The sequence below is a fragment of the Gallus gallus genome, chromosome 2, assembly GCF_016699485.2.
Source record: "Gallus gallus isolate bGalGal1 chromosome 2, bGalGal1.mat.broiler.GRCg7b, whole genome shotgun sequence".
NCBI classification, from domain to species: Eukaryota; Metazoa; Chordata; class Aves; order Galliformes; family Phasianidae; genus Gallus; species Gallus gallus.
The window spans coordinates 22,956,208-22,982,131 of record NC_052533.1 but is presented as its reverse complement, the minus strand read 5'-3'; the positions used below and the strand labels follow the sequence as shown (position 1 = coordinate 22,982,131).

General features: G+C 42.1%; 1 protein-coding gene and 1 long non-coding RNA gene across 2 annotated transcripts in view; one reads left to right on the top strand and one right to left on the bottom strand.

The window, feature by feature from the left end:
• The window catches only part of CALCR (calcitonin receptor), a 144,862-nt gene extending 119,469 nt beyond the window's left edge, over positions 1-25,393 (top strand). Inside the window, exons 9-13 of the mRNA XM_425985.8 lie at positions 723-783; positions 906-972; positions 3,117-3,335; positions 11,952-11,993; positions 17,479-25,393. Of these exons, the coding sequence (XP_425985.3) occupies positions 723-783; positions 906-972; positions 3,117-3,335; positions 11,952-11,993; positions 17,479-17,700 (611 nt within the window). The 3' untranslated portion in view covers positions 17,701-25,393. The remainder of the gene's footprint in view (positions 1-722; positions 784-905; positions 973-3,116; positions 3,336-11,951; positions 11,994-17,478) is intronic.
• LOC121109834 lies at positions 5,432-15,892 on the bottom strand. Its single transcript, XR_005857388.1, has 5 exons — positions 15,486-15,892; positions 11,418-13,932; positions 11,273-11,341; positions 10,674-10,805; positions 5,432-10,397 (listed from the first exon to the last, which is right to left on the bottom strand). It is a non-coding gene; the product is annotated as an uncharacterized LOC121109834 (long non-coding RNA).
• Positions 25,394-25,924: the final 531 nt, after the last annotated feature.

The window sequence follows — 25,924 nt, the reverse complement described above, 5'->3', positions numbered from 1 at the left end:
GTTTTTTAACAATATAAAAGAGAAGGCAATCCATCGTTTTATTCTCCCACAGCTGCATTGTTGTCCAAAGTTAAACTGCCGTAAGAACTTATTTTAGCAGTAGAGCAAGTAGCTGTTGCTTAGAGATGCCTGGAGAATGCGGAGTGTCCTATTTACATACTTTTTTTTTTTTTTTTTTACCTTATTCTCACTCCAGCATTGGCTGACCTGTGTTCTGTGGCAAGAGCACTCAAGAACTTGTCTGAGGATTCTCTGCCTCTTCTAAAAGTGTTTGTGTCCACAGAGCTCTCTGCAAAAGGCAGACAGCAGGGCATGATCCCCAGCTGTCTGTGGGTGCAAGGTTGTACAAGGTGGGGTCAGTGTTGAAGCACAGGCTCCCAGGTTTCTAGCCTGTTGGAAAGGGAGACTACATACACAGAAACTGAAGGAAGACAGACAGGAAGGGGGCACCTTGCCACTTATACATACATAGAAACTGAAGGAAGATAGACAGGAGGGGGGGCACCTTGCCACTTAATGTCAGGATGGACACAACTGAGGTATGTTAAGCATGGCATGTTCCCCCTGGTTCAGTGCACATTTGCTCTTTTCTGCTCCCTGTCAGAGCAGTGGCTTCCCTTGAGGTGCTGGGTGAAAACTGGGACTTTACATATATTTGTTTTATGAGCAATGAAATTCAAGCCAAAAACACCAAGATTGACCTATACTTTTAATGATTTCAGGGTTCCCTTTAGTGCCAGCATCTATTCATGCAGTTGCAAGAGCCAAATACTTCAATGACAAGTGAGTAGCATGTCTTTTTTTTTTATTTTATTTTATTTTATTTTTTTAAGGAATTTAGCACTATTTAATTGTGTTACACATTTTGAGTCAATAATAAATTCTATGGTGTATTTCCCCTCCAGCTGCTGGATGAGTGTTGACACTCACTTGCTTTATATTGTTCATGGACCTGTAATGGCAGCCTTATTGGTAAGAATGTTATTTGCTATCAGCCGTTTAATACTTATTTTAGAAATGCTGCTAATGTGCAGAGAGTAGAGATGTCTGTAGTTCAGGTTTTCTGGTGAAAATTTGAAAGCAGTTTGTGATTTTCTCTTTTAAAGAGAGGCTCTCAGTACTTTTTATAAATCAGTCCAAGGAACCACCTGAAATATAATCAGGTTTTGAAGCAAACTGAACTATGTAACTGAGTTTTATTCAGCCCAAGTCCCAGACACATCCCAGTGTGCCATCCAAGATGCGCTTTCAGCTTTCAGGCTTCCACTTGCTTGCAAACTTCTGCATGGATATACCTGCAGGAGTGGCCTAGAAGATTAAACAATTTGGTGGTGAATGCTGAGAACACCTCTGAATAAGGAAACAACCCTCTGTCTACTAGCTAAAAAAACAGGTCTTTCTGCCCCTTCTTGAGAAGTAAGCTTGCACATCAGGAGTACAAAGAAGCCAGTTCATCCCTGCCATGTTCAGCCTGCCACGCCTGCAGGATCACATCTGCTGCGGGTTTATTGGCTTGATCTTGACTGCTGCTGCTGTCATAAAGCCAGCTTCTAGGAGACACCAGTTAGCCTTTATTTTGATCACCAAGCCCCAAGTCTGCACATCTTAGCTGCAAAGAAAAGAGGAGGGGCTGGTTTTATGGAAGCAGAGCCATCTGTAACTGTTTTTAAAATAAGACGTTATAGTTTCTGCCTTGTTCTCGTGCTGTTTCCAGTTTTATTTTTCTCTTGAAGTTGTCACTGTTTATACAGTGTCCCTCATGATTTGCTACAGAAATCTCATAGTGGTAGCCTGACTCAGAAGAGCTGAGGGTTTTTTTTTACCTTTGCAGAGTCTTTTTTTCATCTTCCACAGTAACTTCAAAAAATTCTAAAAGTGAAGGTTAAGTAGAGGGAGTGAAGTCAGAGGAGGATGGAGAATAATGTTTAGATTTAATGCTGAATGGGACCTCAGAAGTCATTTATTATTCCTTTTTTTTTTCCAGTTGAGCACAAATGTAAAATAGTTGAAAGGTCTCTCAGTAGCTAAGTTACAAATTGCTTTGTGAAAGCTCACTGATTCACAGTTCGTTGTTCTGAAAGATCCAAGTGAGGTTTCTCATACACATGGATTTGGGACTATTAAAATATCTATTTTAGTTATGTAATAAGAGGATACTTATTTTAAAAATGGTCGCTATAGAAATCTGTTGAAGTTCAGGAGCACGGGTGCCTGCTGGTATTGTAATGGAGTAGGAAAGGCGGCCTGGTTACACACTGGAGAGAAGGGAAATCTGTAATACTTATGATGTCCTCAGGGCTCATTATCAGCCCGTGTTGCTTTTCTGTTACTTCACAGGCCCCAGGCACATCCTTCCAGGAGCTCTGTGAAGTCAGAGCAATGTGGCCCTGTGCTGAGCACCCATGTCTGGAGTCAGGTTTCTAGAAATGACTGGAACTCAGATACAGGGCTACTTGGAAGGACTGATCAAAAGAGCAGGGTTCAAAACTTTCTCAACTCCTTGGCCTTTCTGCCCTGCTCCAGCTTGTTTTGTTACCTATGGGCAGCGTACATAGGACCCTCCAGTCTCAGGGCGGCAAAGTTGAGCCTAGGTTTTCTCAGGGACAGACTTGGCCCTTTCCTCACACAATCCTGAAGTGACGGCACACATCAGCCAGAGCAGGTCCCTCAGAGAATGTGCGTACCCTGTAGGCTCCATACACCCAGGGACACCTGTGGGTTTTTCACCTGGCTGCAGCACAAAGCATGACACCTTGGTGACCTCCAGAGCAGCCGTTTCCCAGGGGATAATTCATCCGCTGTGCTTCAACTCTATGAAATGCTTTGTTCCTTGGAGACCCTGAATTTGACCACATCAGTGTCAAAACACTCAGAACTGATCCTTGCCTATCTCAAACATCCACTCGGGGTCCTCAGGGAAGCACATACAGCATCTTAACATCTATTTTCTGAAGGTGTTCAGGGTACTCTCCAAGGTCTGACCCTCAGGGGAGTGCCCACTGGGGGCTACAATGAAGCTAGGAAACTGCATTTTAAAGCCATTTATGTTTTCTATGGTTTTAGTTTGAATGCTGTTTAATTTGGTTGCTTTCACCTATAATGGCTTTGCTTTACAGGTCAATTTTTTCTTTTTGCTTAACATTGTCCGAGTGTTGGTGACAAAGCTAAGAGATACCCACCGTGCTGAGTCCAACATGTATATGAAAGCTGTCAGAGCCACGTTAATCCTGGTGCCCTTACTAGGAATTCAGTTTGTTATTATTCCCTGGAGACCAGAAAACCGACTTGCTGGAGAAATATATGATTACATCATGCATATATTAATGCATTACCAGGTATGCTATATAGTAGCAACTTCAGCTTAAGTGAGGTGCTTGCTGTTGTCAGTTGTTTTGCGCTGAAATTGAGCATGTCTGTGGTTTTAGACTTTTCCAGTTGCCTTTACACTGCTGAATTATCTAGTTCAGCACAAGTAGCATCGCTGTATCAAGAAAAAATATGAGAAACAAAGAAAAATGGGGGGAAAAATGGTCAAATGGCACTACTTCTGAGCTAAGCAGAGAGAACTGAGATCACAAAGGTTTATGTTGAAAGTGCTATTTCTGCTAGGTGCTGAAATTGACTGAAGCTGCTGTTGTGAGTTTAATAATAGAAATACCTGCATGCAAAGTATTGTACAGAGGGAATCCCAACACAGAGAAGAAAAAAATCGAGACAACGAAGCTTGATTTAAGAGTTAAAATTCCATTATTAACTAGTTGAAGTTAAGATATAACACTAATAATGCTGACATCTTTATTTCAAAAATACTTTGAAAATGCGTCATTGTTCAATAGGGTTTTATTTTATTTTTTAAGCAAAAAACGATGTGACTTCAAATGCTTGGTTGTCTGATTTACTCTCTGTAGTATACCCAGTCCCTTATTGCTGAGGAAAGGCAAATTGCTGATGCAGTTGTGAGTAGAGGGCAACACGGGTAAGCACACTGACCCACTTCTGGTTTTCTTTTATGCAGAAGGTAAAGGCAGAAGTTATATTAATGTTGTAGTAAATAAAAAACTCTTAACAACAACAACAAAAAATCCTTTAATGAGGTGATAAATAATGCTACCAAAACCTATGTATCCTGCCATCTGAGATTTCCTGCTTATATCAACCTTATCAGTTCAAAATTGTGTGTGTGTGTGCATGATACCACATGCATAGAAAAACTGAAGTGATAAGTCTGACTGGTTTTTTAGTTTATGCCATCTCATTCTGAAGTTCTGCTTACAGCAGTGAGGGTCTCCCTTTCTTGTATTACCTGCACTGTTGTGTTGTCATTTCTGGGATCCCAAGTGCTACAAAGGAATATCTCCAAACAAGTTTTCTGGTGACAAGTTGCTTATGTTTTTAGCAAGTTAGGATAAGATAGAGTGTAACAGTAACAATTTTACTCTTAATATATCTTTTAACTCCCGCAAAATTGTCAGAGAGATGCAAGAGAAGGCGTGCAGAGCAGTGACAGCCTGCCCAATGCTGTCCCAGCCATGCAGCAGATCCAGAACTGGGCTGTGGAATGTGACTGAGCCTGACCTTGTAGGAGAGCTGCTGGAGCTCTGCAGGATGATATCAGAGTGCATCCAGCAGCAGGTGAATTTGGCATTTCAGGAGAGCTTACAGTAGGCTGCTCACTGCAGCTAGCAGTAGTGTTCCCTTGCCTACATAGAGTGGATTTTCAGCTGTATTCTAAAATAAGCTTTCCCAAGCATTTATAGAAAGTCTGTTTAAGATGGCCAGCTATGTAATCTCTCCCCTGGTGCTCATTTTCTTCTAGAAACGACCATATAATTAGCACATGTTGCATTAGCCTGTGTATATATTTCCCTGCTAGCTCTTGTGCTCTCATGAACTACAGCCTGCCTCTCCACCAGCAACCATTACTGCCTACAGTCGTATACAGGCAGGCATCATGACTGCAATTTTTATTTTTAATTTTTGTGGAAAATATCATACATTGTCCATTTCTGCACTGGTAAAGAATGATTATTTTTTTTTTATACCTTTTCTAGAACTGAAGAGACAGCTTTTCAACTGGGCATTACTGCCTTAAATGTCCACAATGGTTTGATATATTAACTGTATCTTCCATGTACATAGAAATGGTGCAAACTAGCACTGCAGCCAAGTTGACAATTCAGGTGATTCAGAGACAATGAATGAGATAAGAATTTATTCCCAGTTTCTATGGCAAGCAGTTTTCTCCATCTGAAAAACAATGCATTGAGGTGTTGCATGCCAGGTTTCCTTTGCTGAAGTCCTTTTGAATAAGAGAAGGCAGTCTGTATTGAATTGCCTTGCTCTTTTTGCAGTATTATCATTAACGCTCACCATTTTACTCCAAAGAGTATTTTTCAAATATGGCTGTATGAACAATTCACAAATACGCTGTATTTACCCTACCTTACCTTTATCAGAATGTGTGTCTTTCATCACGCAGACCAGATGCCTCTTATTAGATTAGTAGAGTAGATATATAAGAAGCAATAAAAATCATAAAGTGACTTTTGTGCTGCAGCGTGGAATGGGTGTTCTTTTCCAGCACATCCGGCTGGCCCCTCGTGGATCCTGTAAAAGTAGCAATTAATAATTGCTGTCAGCATCACCAGCATCAGATCTTCAGCCTCCAGACCATGCTAAGATTACACCAGATAAAAGAAAGGTATTTCAGCCTTTAAGTGGAATAACTAATGCCCCAGAAGGGATGCTGTAGGTGCACGCTGCAGCTAATTAAACAGAGCTAAAGTAGGCACCACAAAGCAAACACTTGTACTCCAGAAAAGTGAACTGCAGATTTTCCCTACAGGACCTGACTTTCAAAAGCCTGTTAGTACAGAAAGCATGAGGAAGATGTAGCCCTCCTCGGAGCTTAAAACATCATGGTACAAGTTGTGCTGGCCCTTTGCACACCTCTGCTGTGGGAACATATCCATTGTATGTGGGTTTATAGAGGCTGATGGGACACTGTCACTATGTCGGAGAACATTTAGCCACGGAGGTGGTGGAGAAACAGTCCCTGAACCTATGACAACATGCAGATTCTAAAGGTTACTCATATCCTCAATACCTTACTGACTACAGCTCTAAACATGCAAGTCTGCCTCTACTGAGAAATGTCAGTGCTGTTTAGCATAATGGCCTTGTCATTGACAAATAAGAATTTTTCTATTACATGGGGCACAATCTAAGTTTTCCTTCTCCTCAGGTAGGATTATGCTGGAGCTGCTCATCAGCTTCCAGGCAGCACCCACAGACAACAGCTCCTGCCCCGCTAGGCAGGGAGTCCTGATCACAAGGGCCTCATCTCTATCCAGGTTATGCTGTAGTTTCCAGCCATGGACTTGAGACACATACACACCTACCCTGCCTCCAAGTCATATATTGAATTCCAAGTGATAGCGCTCATTGCAGTTTTATGCAGGACAAAATTAACCCGCTTAAAAGTAATCTCTTAAACCCTGAGATCTTTCAATCCATTACAGAAGGTTTTTCATTTCATTTGTTTCTCCAATTAGAAGGCCGTAAGTATCCTCTGTGATACCAAACCAGACAAACGTTTTCTCCTTCTGTGCAAAGTTGAGGCCATAGGACTGCTTTTGACAACGTAAATGTTTCTTTTATTTATTTTTCTTTGTTTTTCTTTGTATTATTAGTATTTTCAAAACTTTCTAAGATTTTGAGCCTGTAAGAGTTGAGGAAGCCTTTTTTGAAAGCTGAATATTCTGAGGTGCCCTTTCTGTGTGAAGAATTACTGTATGAAATGACAGTGATTAAAGCTGCAGCAGAAGAGAAGCAGCAGCAAAACGTGAGCTTTTGCTGATGGGGTGTCTCCATCATTTTATTGCCATCTTTAGTCCTTTCATGTTTACCTCCCCACCTCAGCGGCAGCAAAAACTGCATTCATTTATTAATTTGCATTTTTTTTTTTAACCTAACATAAGCAAACACTTCATAAGGCAGTCATTTACCTCAGAGGTGCTGTATGGGCATGCTGTAAATGGAAATGATGGGGAACACAATACTATTTTTCTCAAAGCTCCTTTTCTGAAATGAGAGAGCTGAGAAAGGGGAAATGCTTCACTGAAGCACCTTGGCCATGCTTATTTTCTTTATTTTCTCTCCATTCAGATCCAAAAGTGCATGGATGTGGACGAAATCCTACAGAGAGAAACAGAAACTGCTTTTTCATATTACACTTAGCTGTACCTCTGCCCTTAACTTCTACCACTGACAGCGAATCCCATAAAAGCATGTAGGACGGAGACTAAAGCATGAACATGCTCAGGAAAAACAGAAATAAGCACATCTAGATATGTGGTATTGTTTTTAGGGAGCCATAAGCTAGAAGAAATACAACTCAAGTATCAGAAACCCACATAAATTTGAAACATCTGCATAGGGTTTTGTTTGTTTTTAACCTGAGCAAATTACATCCTGTAGGAGAGTGAAATATAAGTCAAATACCTGTCAAGCATTAATGTCCTTGGACCAGTATTAAACACAAAGAAAAAATTACTGTGGGATCAATCAAGTTCACAAAGGTCTGAGAGCTTCTGGCTCTGGATGGTCCCTTAGGCATGATTCGTCAGAGAGCCATGTGCTTTTGGGATTCAAATGATTCCAGAAATAATGAATTTCAGAAGCAAACTATAGAGGAACTTAAAGGTCCAAATAAACGTAGTCCCCATCTCTGCTGTCAATCCCACAGTCACTGTTACCCTCTGTCAGCAGATAATGTGTCATAGGTCAGTTTTACAACTCCACACAGTGGCAGACATAGATAATTGAACTAGAGGGCTCATCCTCAGCAGGGATTGCACCCTGAGCTAAAAAAGAAAAAAAAAAAAAAAGCAGCAGCTAGGGAGAATATGGAAGGCTTATGTCAAGGAAATACCAGAATTAACCCATGGGCCTTACATAATATGGTAACCTACATCCAACCTCTCACATTTGATAATATTATGTGTATCCGTCATAAAGTTATCAGCATCCCATCCCTTCCTAGCTTCAAAGACACAAAGTTGATATCTGCTGCTGGTATTTCTGTAGCTTTACCGCTGAAGATATGCACAGTACACTGAACTATGAAAAAAAAAAATACACAGAAATCAGAAGAAGCTGAAACAGAACTAATAGTATTAGACGCAATTGTTCATGTAGTGGACTGTGATTGAAAATATGTTGGATGTTATAATAAGGGCCTGATAGAGATGAGGGGAATGAAAAGTCTGTTAGTGCCAGAGGTGCGTGTTGTAGCTGTGATACTTGTATTTCGCAAAAACAGGTGAGATGGCAATTTTGGTGAGGATAAATATCCTACTGCCAAGAGACATGGCTTAAAATTCAATAAAGACACAGAACCACTTTAGTATTTGCTCTAATTAAAAGCAACAAGCAGTTTACCTGTACATTTAATCTTCCAGATCTTTGCTGCATGTTTTCTCTTGGTCTTATCCTAATATTGTTCACCAGTTGTGTGTGAACATCATTTCTGTGTTTGCACAGAAGGCTGACACATCCCATAGTTTGCTATCTGTAAGTGGGCAGATGCCATACCAGTTATCTATTATTCTCCGTCAGACTCATTAGACTCCCATCTGTCATGAGACCTCATCAAGCTTCAAGAAAGGTTACCTCAGTCCCCTGCATGGCAAACAGTCTGTTTCTATTCCTCTCAGTATTTATTTGGGTTGGGGTTTTTATTGTGTGGGTAAAGGGGAAACCTTTGAGCGTATGATATGGGGACCCAAAATGCACTCATGCAGCAGAGGCTGAAACAAAAAATTAACCTCCACCTTTATTCCAGATGGCATCTCACAAAAGCTATTGTTAAACAGTGCGGTTTAATTTCAAATATAAATTGCCCAAATTCATGCAAATGTCAGTGAAAGCAATTATCTAGGGAAGCACAATAAATTTTATTCTGGCCACTTGTCTTTTCAACACACGTCCTCAGATTTCTTCAGCACAGGGAAGAGCAAGAAGTGCTTATATAACATATAAAAAGACGAAAAATGAGCATTAATTCCTACTTTGCAGATGAGCCCAAGGGCCCCAGGCTCGGTGTTAGACCTAGCTCTGTGTGTGTGCTCATGCTGGTTTCCTTACAGCTGTAAGGGGGGGTCTCGTGAGACTTGCAACAAGTCATTATGGAGATCTTCCATCTGTGTATTTCCACTATTAGTGGAATATTAGTTCACTCTTAGTGAACACAGTTGGTTACTGGGTCCGTTGTAGTGTTTTCTGATGTTTTTTCTTACATAGAGGGTTAACATCTAAAAGGAAAAGAGTGAATATATGTGTATATATATATATAAATTTTAGAAAAGCTGTTCTTGAAATGTGAGCTTCAGTCCCAAACTGTGAATTAACACTGTCCTATTCATCATCTGTAGAAAGAATTCTGTTCTGTTGGACTTCTTTTCCCTCTTCCTGAGATAGATTCAAGAGCACAAGGACATTTCAGATCCACTTAAACTCAGAAAAGAGAGGAAGGTAGTGGAGCAGCATAAATATGATAGATAGGCAAGAAATGAGTAAGGTGATAGGTAAATGTCCCTAATTTGGCTCAGTTCATAGGAGCCTTTACTCCCCAGTGTCAGAAGTCTGCTGGGGACCTCCAGATCTGTGTGTGGTTGTTACAGAGGTTTCTGACTTGCTTTCAAGTAGATTCAGGAGCAGTACAGATACGTTTTGGATGGCAGAGCCCAGAGGGCTGTTGCTGTTGAAAGAAGAGCAGTGAGACATACACAAGACAAAGGAGATAATTTCCTCAGTCAGCAGAGATGTACAACTTCCATCTTACAGAGATGTACAACTTCCATGATTTCAAAGAGGTGAACAGTCACATCTGTTCTCAGCTTATTGCAGACCAGAAGAGCAACTGGAGATATGTGGCATCAGTACTGCTTCCTCTTTAGCTTTTCTAGCAAAGTCTAGAGAAAGCAATAGTGAAGGGAACAGAAGTAGATTAACTGTAGGATTTAACAAGAATTTGAACACTGTACAAGAAACCATGTATTTGGAAGCATTCAAGGCCAGGCTGGATGGGGCGTTGAGCAACCTGGTCTATTGGGAGGTGTCCCTGCCTATAGCAGGGGGTTGGAACTAGGTGATCCTAAAGATCCCTTCCATTCCAAACCATCCTATGATTCCATGAAATAAAATGGAAAATGACATCAGTAGTTCACGTTCAATTTCTGCCTTAAGGTGAACTGCAGTTCCCGATTTCCCCTAAAACACTCACCCTGGAGAGCAGACTTAGCTTCTTTCTCTCCTCCTTATCTTCTGTGCCCCACTGAACTTCTCCAGTCTCAGAGGAGATCAAAATCCATCTCAGTTCCCATTGTGGCTGACTACTGTTAATATAAACACATTCCAGTAGAATAGTGAAACCCCTAATGTGACCACATACCACACAGTTCAACAGCAGATGTTTTTCAAGACCACAAATTGACGTAGCACGCACACTGTAGGGGAATAATCATAGGCCACAGGGAAGTGCAACGTTTGCATAAAGTTCAGATTTAGGCATCTGTGATCTGACAAAGGTCTGCTGTAAAGGCATAAGGTTTTGGTTGACTTCATGGTGTTTCCCAAACCAGAGCTTAGGGGAACTATTATGCATTACATACTGTGTTCTGGAATTGGAGTTTTCAGAGGGTACTGTTCTTCCAAATCATAAAAAGATTTCTTTTTCTCACTCTGATTGCCCTTCCACCTCCTCTGTCTTCACATTTGAAGGCATTTGCAATTACACACTGCAACTAAAGAAATTTTATTGGAGCAAAATCATTGCTAAAATTCAGGCAATAGCACCTCTTCAACCCAGCCTGTGTGTGTCCCTGATACATCAGCATTCTGCTACAACATTTTACCTTATCTTTGTAGTCCAAAACATGCATTTGAGGGTCCAAGACATTTTACAGAGCATCAGCTATAATTTAACTGGTAATCAGTAGAAGGAAAGCTTATAAAGAAGATGCAGCTGTAAAGTACCTCAGAGCAGCCCCTGGGAGCAGAGAGTATTACAGTGCAGTTTTTCCCTCAATTTCACAAACTGCCATAAGTTTAGTTTCTAATAACAGCTTTAAGTAATCTAAAATGAGGGCATTTGGCTCCCAGCGTTGTTATGTAATGATATTTTAATAAGAGTTAATGCTGTTTAGAACACAGAGCAGTGTAATTATGTGGTTTTGAACAGCAGGCTCTATGCACGAGAATCTTCTCTTACCTGTTTCACACTTCCTCATCTCATGTTGTTGGCTTGACCCTGTTTAATCCTGTGGAGGTAAGGAAATATCTGAACAACCATGGCAGTAATGAAATTAATTTCAAGCGGTTTAGGACCAAGCTGTGATTTTCAGTCTCTTCCCTACCTTCTATTTCACCTGTGTTTTGTGTTGGTTTGTTTTCCCTTTTTCTGACCTCTAATATTTGTTTTCACACCTTCCCATCCATACTGATGCTGCACATGCAGGTCCACTTATCCCATCATACACTTCAACTGAAAGCCTTTCTGGCACAGCTGGGCTTCCCTTGTGTGACAGTCTTAACTGGGTAACTTCACTCTGACAAAGGCACAGCAGCATGTGGGGCAGTTCCTTTGCCTTCACTTCAGAAAGCCAGTATCACTTAGTTATCCTCCTCCTGGCCTCTCAAACAAAAATAAGTTTATAGGCAGAACAGATCATCTAGAAATGCCAGTAATCTGGAAGAAAATACATTGAAAGGACAAAAACTGGTGTAAAAATATAACTGAGAATTAGGAGGATGTTAGGTGAAATGTCTGTGATGGAAAGGAAGTGGATCAAAGTTTGTCTTGCATGCCTCAAGCCTCATCTTCCAAACAATGCAAAAAAATCTATGCATATATTCTGATCCTTAAATGCTTTTCATTTTCTTCCTCCTAGGGCTTGCTTGTGGCAACTATATTCTGCTTCTTCAATGGTGAGGTAAGTATCTACAACACAACAAGAGAAAAAAAAACTTCAAAAATAGTCCCTTAGATGTTAATTGGTACAAAAATGAAGCGTCTTGAACTACAAACTTTGAAGGCAGAGAAAGTCATTTGTCAAGATCTATATACAAGCAGCACTATGCATTTCTGAAATCTCCATGTGAATACCTCATTGAGTCAGGAAGGTTAACATTGCAAAGCCAGCAACACCAAGTGCAGCACAGATGTGGGTCTCTCCCCCTTTCACTCACAATATCACACAAGGTAGAGGTCAAAGTAAAGGATTAAAAAACTAACAAATGACTCAAACAGTTGACAGAGTTACCACACCCGGTAGCATTGTCAGAGTAGAGGAACCTGCAAGGCTGCAACTGCTTTCCCTTCTTTGAGGATTAGTGCTGGCCTTTATAAGGTCAATGATTATCAAGCTGTAATTAAGGCTTGAGTTAAGGATGTCTCCCCTTCTCTTATAACTGGATCAATTTTTTATACTTACAAGTGTGTCTAAGTCCACTTCACTAAGTTGTTTTTATAAAAACAGCTGTTTGTAATATGTCAAGAGCCATTTAAATTCCTACAGTAAGCCATTTCCCAAAGATAGTAAGCTGTTATGATACACTGGGAGCATTTAACTGTAGTGAAATAAACCACAGCATTATCTCAGAAAAGCTAGAAATCCCTTTAAAAAGTTAGCTTTGAACCCAGAGCAGATGGATTAGATACAGAACAAGATTTGCAATGCTAACACTCTGTATGTCACCCTACAGAGACATTCTTGCTTTTGTTTATCCCTGTATGTTATTCTCAAGTAGTAATGATGTGACCATGTTGATGTTTTGATAGTGACTTGAAGCAAGTTATCCAACTGTTAAGGTACTACTGGCTGGTTTCCTAGCTTGCAGGATGGCAGAGAGTATTAAATTCTACCATCTCTTGTTGACATCACTGTACACTTGCTTCTCGTTGACTCACCCTGTAAAAGTACAGAGAAATGCAGTAGTAAAAGAGAAGAGGCCTCCCACAGCTTATGGGAGACATAAAAGGGAAATGGCAGAACATAAGTAGTTAAAGATACTAGAACTTAAAATGAAATAAGAGTCATAAAGATCATATTACAGAAGGTCACACTTTCATTCCAGAGTTCGGTCCATTTAAGCAAAGTTGGGAGACGTGCTATTCCTTTCTTGTATCACGTCCACTCTCAGGACCTGGAGGCTACTACCATATTTCTCCTCCACTGTTATCACCTTCTGGCACAGTTCAGTCCCCATGCTCTGCACACGCAGCAAGACTTCTGGTTCCTTCTGGTAGGGAGAAACTGGCATGAAGAATGAAGAGACAAGCCAGGCAATTCTTGAAACAGCATATCCCTATAGGACTGACTGCACAGCTATGTACAGGCAGTGTGCCAGTATGTCCTCGCTTGCCTCCAGACAATGTATTACACCCAAATCCTTGCCTTCAGGATTGCTTTCCCCCAGGGTCACCTTCAAGTTTTTCTGATTAGATTTTGCAAAACATATTTGCTTTCTATTTTATAGATTTAGGGCAAAAGGCCAATTACTCTGTAATTCTCCAAATCTAATGAGAACATTTGTGCCTAGATTAAAGGCTGTAGCAGTGCAAAAATGAAGAAAAGCAACAATAAAATGCACTGAAAGCATACAAGCCCTCAGTCACATCCAAAAGCCTTTTTGGCACATCTGGCAGCCCATTGCCACTGCTGAAATGCACCAACCACCGCCTCACTGTGCTCACATCCACTGTTTGGTCTTCACAGTCATTCAGCAAGCATCGATAAATGTCAGTGGGTGCCATTTTTTCTGCATGGAGGAATACTGTTCCACACCTTTGCTCCATGTGCACATCCATGTCAGACGCCCCTCTTCTGCCATCTGTCACACAGCAGCAAAATGTAATGGAATATGCAGAACCTGCAGAGTAGCAGCAGCAGAACCATAGAGTCATAGAACGATGAAGGTCGAAAAAGACCACTAAGATCATTTAGTCCAGCCATCAGCCCATCACCACCATGCCCACTAATGTCCCTCAGTGCCACATCCATATGTTTCTTGAAAACCTCCACCACCTCCCTGGGCAGCCTGTTCCAATACCTCACCACTCTTTCTGAGAAGAAATTTTTCCTAATATCCAACCTAAACCTACCCTGTTGCTACTTAGGGCCTAAACCTAACCTAAACCTAACCTGCTGCCCTAAGCAGGCTAACACCAAGATGGCATTATGCTCTTACAAAGGGATAAGAGCTCTGAGTTTGGCTGCCTAAGAGAACTAAGCTAAGATAATCCCCTCCAGTCTTGCTGTGTACAGTGTGACATGGACCAAAGCCACAATCTGGTTTTCAGTCATGGCAAGAGATTGTTTCCAGGCCACTGTATACATCTGCTGTCATAGAGTAGAATTCAAAGTGGTTTGTCATGAGAAAATTCAGCACAGGGCAGGCCGATTAATTTTAGTAAGAAAACTGGATACTCAGGAATTTATTTTTTTCTACTGGAATATTTAACTTCAAGGCTAAAATGCACAAACTTCAGCCAGGACAAACAGTGCTAAACTCAGTACCACCTGACAGTATTTTATGTTGAATTTGTTGCATGCTACCTCACAGCCTCACTTTATTGCCATAAGCCTATCTATAGAAAGAAATGGAAAAATACTAAAATGTCATCAGTGCCCGCATTCATGTGGAAGAACACATAAACAGTGGACTTTTCCAGGATTTTTTAAATGATGAATCTTCTCCTGTATTTGTGTGTAAAATCTCAGTGTCTAGCAGCAGAAACTACAGTGACCACTGTAGTTTCTCTGTCCAGTAACAACAGTGTTGTGCAGATGATGTGAGGACTCTTCAATAGTCTGCTCACCAGACCACATTTCCAGGCCTGAGTTTACCTCTGGGCTGCAAGACTGGCCAACACAATGGAAAGTCTCTTTGGAAAAAATAACACCACCAAATAACAGCCACGTATCTCATGCGCCAAAGAGGCATGAATGGATAATGGAGAACAGGAAAACCTTTAAAGTCTTCAAAAGCAGAGAAAGCCAATTCAGGCTCCTCATTTCTCTGGGCTTCTCTTTCCTCCATCTGCAGTCACAGAGGAAAACATGGCAGGAGCCTCCGTGGTTGTTAGCACAGTATGGCCGGGCGTGTGATTTTCAGTAAGGCTGCTTGCACACTGAAATCTGTGCCCGAACAGTTTTAGTTGGCACTGAGCAATGATCATCTGAGAGCCTTGGAATCAGGGCAGAAATCGAGGTTTACTCATGGCTTTACCCAAGTGCAGCAGCTCGTGCAGCCCACTGGCCAAGTGTGGCCAGACTCTTGTAGGTGCCAGCACTTGGAATAAAAGCAGCTGCTGCTCCGACCTGGTGCTCTCGCTGCTCCATGGGGCCCGTAAGTCCTGACCAGTGGCACTCCTATTGCTGCACTGGAAGGGATGTGCCTGCTTCCTCCCAGTCCATACATACCTTAGCATCATTGTCTTCTCAGAACAAAGCTGTAAATGCCTCCTGGCAGACTTTGCAAGACTGTCTTTGTTCTTCCTGCTTCATGTAACCATGGTTAACTGTTGTGCTTCGTGTAGCTTCTAGGATAACCAGACTACAGCATTCATCTGGAGCACTGTAATGTTAAAAAGGCAGTATTAGACTAAAACCTGTACAGGTTTCACCTCCTGCACTTCCTTATTATGTGCTACAGCTGCAGTACTCTTCCATGCAGTTAGGTTTTTTTCACTAATAAACTTTGGTGATGGTGTGATACCACACATCCCTGCATGCAGCCATTTCACTTCAAATCTTGATATATAAGCATAAGAGCTCTGCTCACAGCCCTGGTAATTACAGTCCCATTGTGACCATATGTCTTTTCTGTGCTTGATAGCTAATTAATCTACATTGACCATTCGTTTTCTTTTCTTTGTGTGTTAGAAGGTAAATAGAAATTTATTTCTCTAGAGGATAAGAACTCTTAACTACTTTGCCTTGAGCTATGTGATAGCAAAAAAGAGGTAGTATTGGAAACTGAGCATGGAGATAGATAGCTTTCAGTTATTTCTAATGGACCAGTCCAGCAAACGTTTGTTTACTCAAGCAAGGAGTCATACCCAGGTCAGTGCAACTACTTGCATGACTAAGGATTTATAGCATCAGTCCTCGTACCTTGGCTTGCTCCTTGGCTTAAAAATAAAAATCCAAAGCAATTGAAATATCCATTTTTGGCATGCTGCGTAGTCCTGCTGCAGTCAGTGAATGTCTCAGGTTCACAGCAATTCCTTATGAAACCTTGTCCTTATGTGACAGGGAACAGCTTTCTTGCAGGCAGCAGTGGGTGAGGAGTAGATTGAATTTTACTATATACATATCAGTAGAGTGATTAAGATTGGGGAGTTATGGAGACCCATTTACATCAGTGGAAGGTACTGCTCTGCACAGAGCCTGGAGAGTGGCCCCAGGGCAGCTCCCTGAGCAAGAATCACACACAGCACTGCTGCAGCATGAGCTTTGGAGCCCTGTGATCTGCATGTCCCTCCCGCTGATGGAGGGCTGACTCACAGCACACTGTGGTGGCATTCAGCTCCTGCTCTCACACGGGGAATGGGACAGCTGAACTGAATGGATGGAGCCCAGCTTTGCCCACTGCCTGCTTGCATCTCAGCACTGCCTTTGGGAAGGAACTGGAGGGTGCCAGCACTCCCAACCGTGCAGCTGGAGATGGGCTTCTTATTCCCTGGCAGGCCTCAGCAGCTTCTGTCATATCCTGGCACAGGATAGAACATCACCCTTAATGTAGAAGTAGAATATAATGTTTTGCTCCCAGAGGATGAATGTCCCAAAGTTGAAATTCTTTGCTAGCTGTGGCCAGTGCTAATTTTTTGCCAGTGCAGAACCTGTTCTTGAACTACCAGAAAAATATTTCTGTTTATCTGCATCAATTGACTAGCTCTCTCTGTAAGATGAGCCCTGGCAAGCTCTTGAAGTACACTTTGCCATTTGTGGCCAGTTTTATTCCAGGTTAAGTTTCTTCAAGATCATAGTGCATTTGCCAATCCAGGGACAAGGATCCAGATGCAGCATCAGATGTCTTTTAATCTTTGTCCCTATCTCCTCTTCCCTCTTCTCCCACTGCACTGCACTGCTGTGTTCGCATGCAGCAGTCTGTTCCACGCTGACCCCCTATGGAAACAGCTAGCCTCTCCCTCTCTTCACAAGCAGTGACCACTGAAGAAACCAATTGTTGCCATAGGGTAGGCAGGAAGGGATCTCAGGCCAGGGCCTGAGCAACTGCTCCTGGAGCTGGGAGGAGAGGGCAGAAGAAAGGCAGACTGAGCCTGGTGGAATTTGACCTGGAGCTGTTTCCTTATTTTTGTCTTTTTTTCCTATTTTCTGCAGCAAGTTTTAAAAGTGCTAAAATTTTAGTACTTCTGATCATGCGTTACCCTAACTTAACCTACCTTAACAGGTACAAGGGGCTTTGAAGAGACAATGGACACAGTACAAAACCCAGTGGGGCCAAAGGCGTCGAGAGCACTGCTCCACCCGATCTACCTCCTACACAGCAACGTCCATCACAGAGGTCCCTGTCTACCTGTACCATCATGACTCCAACAATGAGCAGCTCAATGGAAGATACGTAGACGACTCTGAACTTGTTGCATTGAAGTCTGGGGAGACATCAGCCTAGCTGGGCAGCAGCCACTGCAAACACACCATTTCATGCCCTGCTTGTGAACAAAGAGAGGAAAAGAGTGGGGAATCCAAGTGGGAGAGAGCAAGACTGGGTGACTGGAAACATGGCATTCAAACCACATCAGCCTCTGACAGTAAAGGCGCAGGGAATCTGACACAGGTAGAAATCGCAGTTTATGCTTCTGAGCATGGATGTGCCTGCCAGGCCATGTCCTTCCCACACCTCCAGTATCAATTGATGATCCAGCAGCAGCAGCAGTGCCAGGAGTGCACAGCAAATGGGAAAGAAGGAACTGGTTCCTAGCAACAAAAAAAAACATTCCGCACTTTTTGCTGTCAGTACTTTTCTTTAACAGCAGATTTTGAACTATCAACTTTCACGTGATGTAACTCGCTTGCGGTCCTTTAATTTCCCCAATTTAAGGAACTTGGTGACTTCTGAAGAGAATTTGTACACTGTGAGACAAATCAAGCAGAGGAACAGAAAAACTAATTCGAAAGTTCTCATGTCCTGATGATCTCCAACAAACACCCCAACATATCATCCCATTAGCAGGTGCATAAAACAAATGATGGTAAAGTTGTAGTTGTATATTGAGATCTCAGATACCCTCAGAGAAACCAGCCAGCTCTCTCACAAGTCCTGAAGGTATCTGAAAATAATTTCTTTGCAGCAATACAGGTAGTTCAAGAGCATCTATAGGAAAAATTGTCAACCAAATACTCAACCCAGAAACTCATCATTAAGGCGCGATTCTTTCATTCTGAATAAACTGTGAAATTTGTTTCAAAATTATTATTTTCTTTAATAGCCACTCTGAGCTGAATGCTAAATGAGTGGTTTCCTCTAATAAAGCTATGACCATAGCAGTAAAGGATCCCAGGTGAGAAATCAGGAACTGATGTCATAGCACAGAGAACATCTGTTTTTACAGTCTGTTTGCTGCTCTGAGTCCCTTACCATGGAAGGTGACAGTTTCATGTGTGAGTCTGTCACTAGGAAAACAAGATGAATGTGCAGTCTGGGGAGTAATGAGCACCTTTTATCACACATTCAAAGCATTGTTAGAGTCTCTGTGTGATCACTGAAGCAGAAATCAGGTGAGGGAGTGCTGATTTGCAGTTAGAAGTTATTATACTGTCTCTACAAAAGTTTTGCAAATCACAAAAGGAAGACAGGTGAATTTCCCACAGAAAGCTAAACAAAAAGAATCTGCAAGCAGCAAGGACAGTGCCAAGGAAGTTTAGCAAGGCTGTGACTCCTCTAGCATTTTATCCATACAGTGTTCAATGAATACAATACCATTCCTTCTTGTATCTTGGGCAAACTCTCCTGCAGATCTCCCACTCCTTTGCCTTTTGTTTAGACGTGCATGGGATGTTTATTTCAAAGTATAACAACTTCCAGGTACTCATCACAATCTTTAGCTTTGAAAGAAGTTGGAAAGTTATTGGTACTCCCTTGTTTTCCCTGCTAATCATTTATGTCTGATGCTTCCAGCCCAGCCCACTCAGGACGATGTACATGGTCATGCAGGAGGCACTTGTGCATCTCAAGTGTCTGAATGCCAGCCCTGAGGTAGGTGCTCCAAAATTGCCACCCTATATGGCAGGTGAACAGGACAAGACAGCATGCCATCTCTTAAACTGCAGTTGTATTCATGTAGGATTTCTTTCATTGTTGTAAAATTTCTTTTTTCCTTCACATTCTCGCTGTGATTCAGTCCATAATGTTCTTTCTGCTTAGCACTGCCTAGGGTACTTAAAATATCACGGGTTAGAACGGTCTCAATTCCGTATCTTGTCAGATGTAGTAAAGGGAGAAAAGCTGCAATGAAGTGGCTGAGCTCAACGTCAATTCATTTGTAGTTTTAGAGGTCTCAGACCTTCCCTCACTGACACAGCTAGACCTTTCAGTCTTCATCTGCAAATTTTAAGTGGAGACCTGCTGAATGTGTCCACCTACGTGAGCTGCACAGAGCCTACCAGGAATGAATTTGAGGGGTACGTGCAAGCCAGTGCTGTGACCTGGAACCACATCCCCACACACACAGGAGGAAAACCAGAGCTTCCTCCTCAACTCTGCAGCCACAGAACAAGAGCTTGGGAACAAGCAGTATGTGCAGTTCATCACAAGGTTGACCTAATGGAACAGCTGCAAGAAAATACAGCCCTGCATATTCATTCAAGCCACACTTATTCTTCAGACTTGAGGAACACAAAGGCAATTATTTTTTCAAGCAGTATTCCACGTATTGCTGTTTCTGCTTATACCAGTGGACAGTGGGAAGCAGAGAATGTAGTCACAAAGTGGCTCTGCTGTGAATGCTGTGCTCCTGAGTGGTTTGAGGCACACCGTGTTTCCCAGGAGAGCTCCAGAAGGCAATGTTAGTGTCTGAAGGCACAGATGAGCTGATGGTGAAAGAAGTGTATATAACACAGAGAGTTTAATAATGACCGTGTACACAAAAGTATGAGCTGCTTTACAGTCTGTTGTTCATGTGGATGTACAAAATTGAAATGCTTTTCCATTATACTGGTTGGGTTGTTTTCTTCATTTACCAGTCATTTTTTCTTGCTCTGTTCAGTAGAATGCTCTGAAATGCCAAATTTAGGATCTGGGTTTTAAGATCTGCTTTGTAGTCTCAGGGGGTGGACACACTGTATGGGTATGTCGGTCTGTGTGGCAGCACTGGTTTCAGTGGGACGACACTGACTTACAGCCACTGAAGATTCGGTGTTCCACCCACGCTGAGTTTCTTGTTGGGATCACTTTGGGGTTTGCACTAAGGGCTGATGAGTGTTAAAGGTACTCAGTTCGTAATTTCAAATCCAAACTATTTTTTTCCCAATGAAAACGCTATCTTTCTTCATCTCAGAAATAGCCTGGGATGTCGTTGTTGCACACGTAAGGTGAATCTCAATTCCTGCTTTAGAAAAAGCACCATACACTAATGATGATAATATTGGGAGCGCTGGTATGACCTGAATAATTACAGCATCTTGGCAGTAGGGAGTCCTGTTATGTAAGTTATGTATTAATGTATCAGAAATTTGGAAGGGAGCAGTGATTGGATCAGTGGATTTGAGGTATATTTTCAGAGGAAAGCAGCTTTACGCTGGGCAACACTGCTGTGTCTGTTTTCTCTCTGATACTGCACCCAAGACTTGAAAACTCAGTTGAATGAACATTTGCTCTGGAAGAAAGGTTTGTGCAGTTGCTCTGTTTGAACAACTGAATCTATCAGAAAGATGCTGCTTGTTCTTTATTATGTACAGAAACAGCACGAAGGAAAGGCGTTGGGGGTACTAAAAGTGAGCCTTGGTGGTTTTTTCTACTTCGATTTGCTTAACAAATATGTTTCAGCTGAAATAAAAGAGCAACAAAGGCAGGACAGTTTTCTGTATATAAATCTGAGAGCATTTCCACTGTGAAGTGCTGACGTATTTATAACTTAGCACCATAACTTTGTTTTGGGTTGAAACTACCCACACCAAGCAGGTGAATTTCATCCTCTTCTCCCAAATCCTCCTCCATCCTTTGCCAGCCTTAACATACCAAATCGGAGCCATTTTTCAAAGATGCAACTCCTAAACACTAACAGCATGGAGGCCTCTGCAGTTCCAGTGCTTTGAATTTTAAGAGTCAGATGTGCCCTCTTGAAGCTACATATGCATAGTTATTCAATTACTGCTCAAAAATAGAAGTGTTTATAACCTCAAACTCATTTGCACTGAAGCAGTGTGATCCCAGGCCAGCGAGTCTGTGTAGCATGAGCATCACTGCTCGTGGCCGTATTGTTTGGACCAGTCTTAGCTACATGAAAGAAGTGGGAGATTTTGCAGCTAATGGTAGCAGCAAGCAGAATTATGTGTTCCTAGGGCCGTTGTGCTTGCTGCATGAGCACCCTCTTCAGAGGGACTTGGCATGAGGAAGGCATGAGTCCTAAAAAGCAGTCATTGAGCAGCAGTGAAGGAGTGTCAGACCTCCAGTTAAAGGAGCCCATCACCTCAGGAGAAAGCACACAGTCAGCCCCGTAGGCAACAACCCAGTGAAATTCACACCCCAGGCACACCTGAGACTTAGGAAAGTGCCAGAGTTATGGTGCTCTGACAACTCCTGCTTTTGGCACCTGTGGTAATTATAGTGTCTCTAAGGGTTTTATTCCAAAGTATCGTTTTTGTGAGCTGCAAGTCCTTCTGTGCAGCACAGTATTTTGGAGGCACTTCTGGACAATTTACAAACTTGTACTGAAGCACCCCTTGAGCACTCAGTGCATCATCGAGAGAAAAAAAAGAAGTCTCTCTCAGAGTTTCCAATATAGATCACTATGTTCCTCTCAGCTCAGTTCCTCTCAGGATGGCTGCTCTATCCAGTAAAACTGAATGGCATGAACATTCTCATTGCTCAGCACGACACAGTGCTTCAGAAAAGAGATCACTGCAGTAAGATTACTAACTGGGGTGCTGTATGAGACTGTCTGAAACACAGATAGGTATAGATAGTGCAGAGATGATGCAGGCAGAGGGACTGTGCGGGTGGCCTGGCAGCCTTCTGTCCAGACTGATTTTCTTTGATTTCTTACCAGCAGAGGTGTGCACTGAGCTCTTACTGGGGCATGAAGGTGCTCAGCTCACATTATATGCCAAGATTTTCTTCATAATCCAATTTCTGGATCTCACAAACCTATCTTTAAAAGGAAAAAAAAATCTAAAGAGATACCTACACTGCTTTTAAGAATCTGGCTCCTTTCCTCTCATTGTGAGTAAATTAGGCTTTGAGCTGTGAAGGATGGAGGTTGCTTCATGTGATGCTGACATGCAGCCCCTGCAGTGCTGGAGATCCACTGCTGGAGATCTTAGTTTGCATAAATGCATTCAAGGGGATACAGCTCTTTCCCTCAACTGCATTTCTCTCCAGCACCACAAAGTGTTAAACCTCCAATCTGTGCGTCCCAAGGATGAGCATTTCTCTGTGAAGTTTGCACCTGACGTTGACCTGCTGCTGATTCAGAATGTCAGACTGAAAGGGGTGTGTTTTAATCCAAACTTGCTCCTACAATTCAGATGCTTATCCCATGTTGGTTTTTTTATTTAAAACAAAACAGAGACAGCTTTCCCAGCAATATGACTGCTTTCCCACAGGAAACCTCCCTAGTGGCACCAGCATAAGACTCACTGTTGTGAAGACTGACCTGAGATCAGTATCACTGGCATGGAAGATGTCCTGTTTCACTGTGTGCTGAGTAATGCAACAGAAGTTCTCACTGACTTCAGCAGTGTAGCTGAGGATAAGCTTTCTCCCTTTTTGATTTTAGAGGTTGTCTAAATATCTAGCAAACATTGACAACATAGCGAAGAGCAGTCTTGCCTTCATATTTAACACAAGAGATCCCAATCCATCAGCATTATGCTGCGTATACACTGACTGAGGTAAAAAAGCACTATATTTCTGTATTTTTGATAGTGAAATATCTCATCTCTATTTGCTCCATGTTTATATGCTAAATATATTTGACAGACTGCACAAGTTACATGACTATTAGTGTATGTTTTTCAGCATTACAGTTACAAACAGTTGTTTTGCATCAAAATAACAAATGGCAGCTTCTGGAAGATCCAAATAAAAAGAACAAAAAAGAGGCCCTCCCCAGTCCATGCTGGCCACATAGAAAACCTTGTGAGGTGAAGCCCCTTATAGCCCACTCTCCTCCTTTGCCTCCTGGAGATGTCTTTGGTTCTTAGCACACAAGGGCAGCGTACCTCAGTGCAGATGGAGGCACCAGGGTTCTGCACTGAGAGGTGCCCCTCGGACCTCAGAGAGTGGTGACACACTGGAACAGGTTGCCCAAGGAGGTTGTGGATGTCCCATCCCTGGAGGCATTCAAGGCCAGGCTGGATGTGGCTCTGAGCAGCCTGGTCTGGTGGTTGGTGACCCTGCGCATAGCAGGGGAGTTGAAACTCGATGATCATTATGGTCCTTTTTAACCCAGGGCATTCTATGGTTCTGTGATTTTATGACACAGCAGGTGTGGGAGGAGATGTGTGGCTCTTCCTATATGCATGGAGATGAGCTTCCTCCCATGTGTGTGTTTTTAATGAGGGAGCCTGAATAAGTGAGGGAACCCAAATTCTGCCCCTTTTAGACTGTGTGGGCTGGCTGAGCAAGTTGAGGTCAATAAATGAGCAGGAAATAGCTGAAGAAAAGATTTTGCTCATTGAATTCTGTCGCATTACAAGCATTTTTATTTTACGATCTCTTTTATTGCCTTTGGATGTATGGCAAGTACGTATCTCCCAAGGACTCGGCCGCCGTGCTCACAGCGGGCTCTGCAGCCACCGAGGGGAGGTGCCCCTGGCAGAGCCTGCAGCTTTCAACTGGCGGCAACCCCAAGCAGTCATGGGAGCCACGGTATGAGTATGTCCATACAAAACAATCCATGCTCTAGGTGCAACCCATACTGTGGCCTTCACTCTTCCAAAGGATAGGTTGCAAGGATTTTTCATCTTCTTCCCCTGTTGTACAATTTCCCTGATGAAAGACTCCTTGGGGAGTTAGGAAGGATGTGAAGGATGGCGGGTCGCTCCAGGCTGCCATCACACAGCCACAGGGAACTGTTTGTCATGACTTGTCAGGTTTGGGAATATGCCAGAAAAAAATGACTGCATTTCCCCTTGCTAGCTAAAGCAGTTATTTGGTATCAGTTCCTCTTTATACAAGGATATTGTGAAGCAAGGTCGCTGTTCTTCATGCACAAAGCCCATTTACATTACAGAAATACAAAAATCCTTGGGTGAAGAAGAGTGCATCACTTGCTAGCAATGCACTTCAGCAGAACAAATGAAGTTTTATTCTTAGCACTAAATCAGCAATAGGCCTTCAGGAATCAAAACATATAAAACCTGGATATATCTTAAGAGATTCCCTGTGTATATGAAATTTTTCTGTTTTCTATTTTTTTTTTTTTTAAGATTTTTAAATCTAGATTAGATATCATTGTGACAGGAAAGTTTTGTGCTTTCAGCTTTTATTGGCTCATGCTCGAAATGCATGGTTCACAAAACTGAATAGGCTTGAACAAGTAGTGAGAATTCCCATGTTGGCAAAGCTGAGTCTAAAAGCCACAAGCTCATTCTACATGACTGATATGAATGAAAACATAATTCTGATTGAATTATGCCTTTGTTTTTATATACATCAGGAAGTTCACACCTACTGTCATTCATACCATCCATAAGCTATTTGTGATTGTAAGCCAATCGTTCTGCTGCGTTGTGTGCTGTACATAAGCTGACCCTGCCTGTAAATAATCCTCCATATGTAGAAAACCTTCTTATGAAGAAATATTGCCTGAAGATGTGAGTGAAATCTCAGACTTGTGGAAATCAGCAGCAACAGCTCCTTCAGTTCTGTGGAAACCCAGATATCACCCTCTCCAGCCTGTTTTTTCACAGATAATGGCTATGGTTGGATTGGAGAGTTGCTGGTGGGGCTGTGCTGAGCTGAGTGTCACCTCTTCTCTTTTGGTCCACTTTGTGTTGTACCAGAGTGTTTGATTTGTAGTTTCTTTGATGTAGAGCTGAGCATTCGGGATATTTTGGCTTTGTGAGAGGCTTCTATTTTTTCAATAAAAGTCAGACTAATTTTAAAGCTGGCGGTATGTCTTTCCCTCTTAACACCCCAGCAAGTGCAGGGTAAGCAGATATAAATAAATAAATACATGTTCTAGTAGCACAATAGCATAAAAGTCATGTAAGAATCTATTAAAATCAAGCAAAAACCTGTGGTTAAGACACTGATCTCCATGCTCAGCAGACCTGTGATTGGCTCACATCCCTGCCACAGCTTACTGTGTGGCCCTGAGAAAATTGTTGCAGCCACTAAAACTACATCTGAAAGATTAGGTTCCTACACTCAAAATTTATAGTTCTCTTCTAAGCATGTTTTCATTGGTAAAAACTTCAATGTGTGAAATCATTTTATTGCAGACACATAGAAAATTGCCTCTTAGTCCCACTGGAAAAATACATTGTTCAAATATTCCTGGGCAGACAAATGCCATGCATGTGACAGTCAGCTCAGGCCAAAGTTCCCACAAAAGCCACTGAGGAGAATCTGTCCCTTCATCCTTCAAACCTCATATTCCATAATGGCTTCCTGGTCCCTGATCAGAATTCTGCACCAAAGACTCTTTGTAATTTTGCTCATCAGCCAAGAG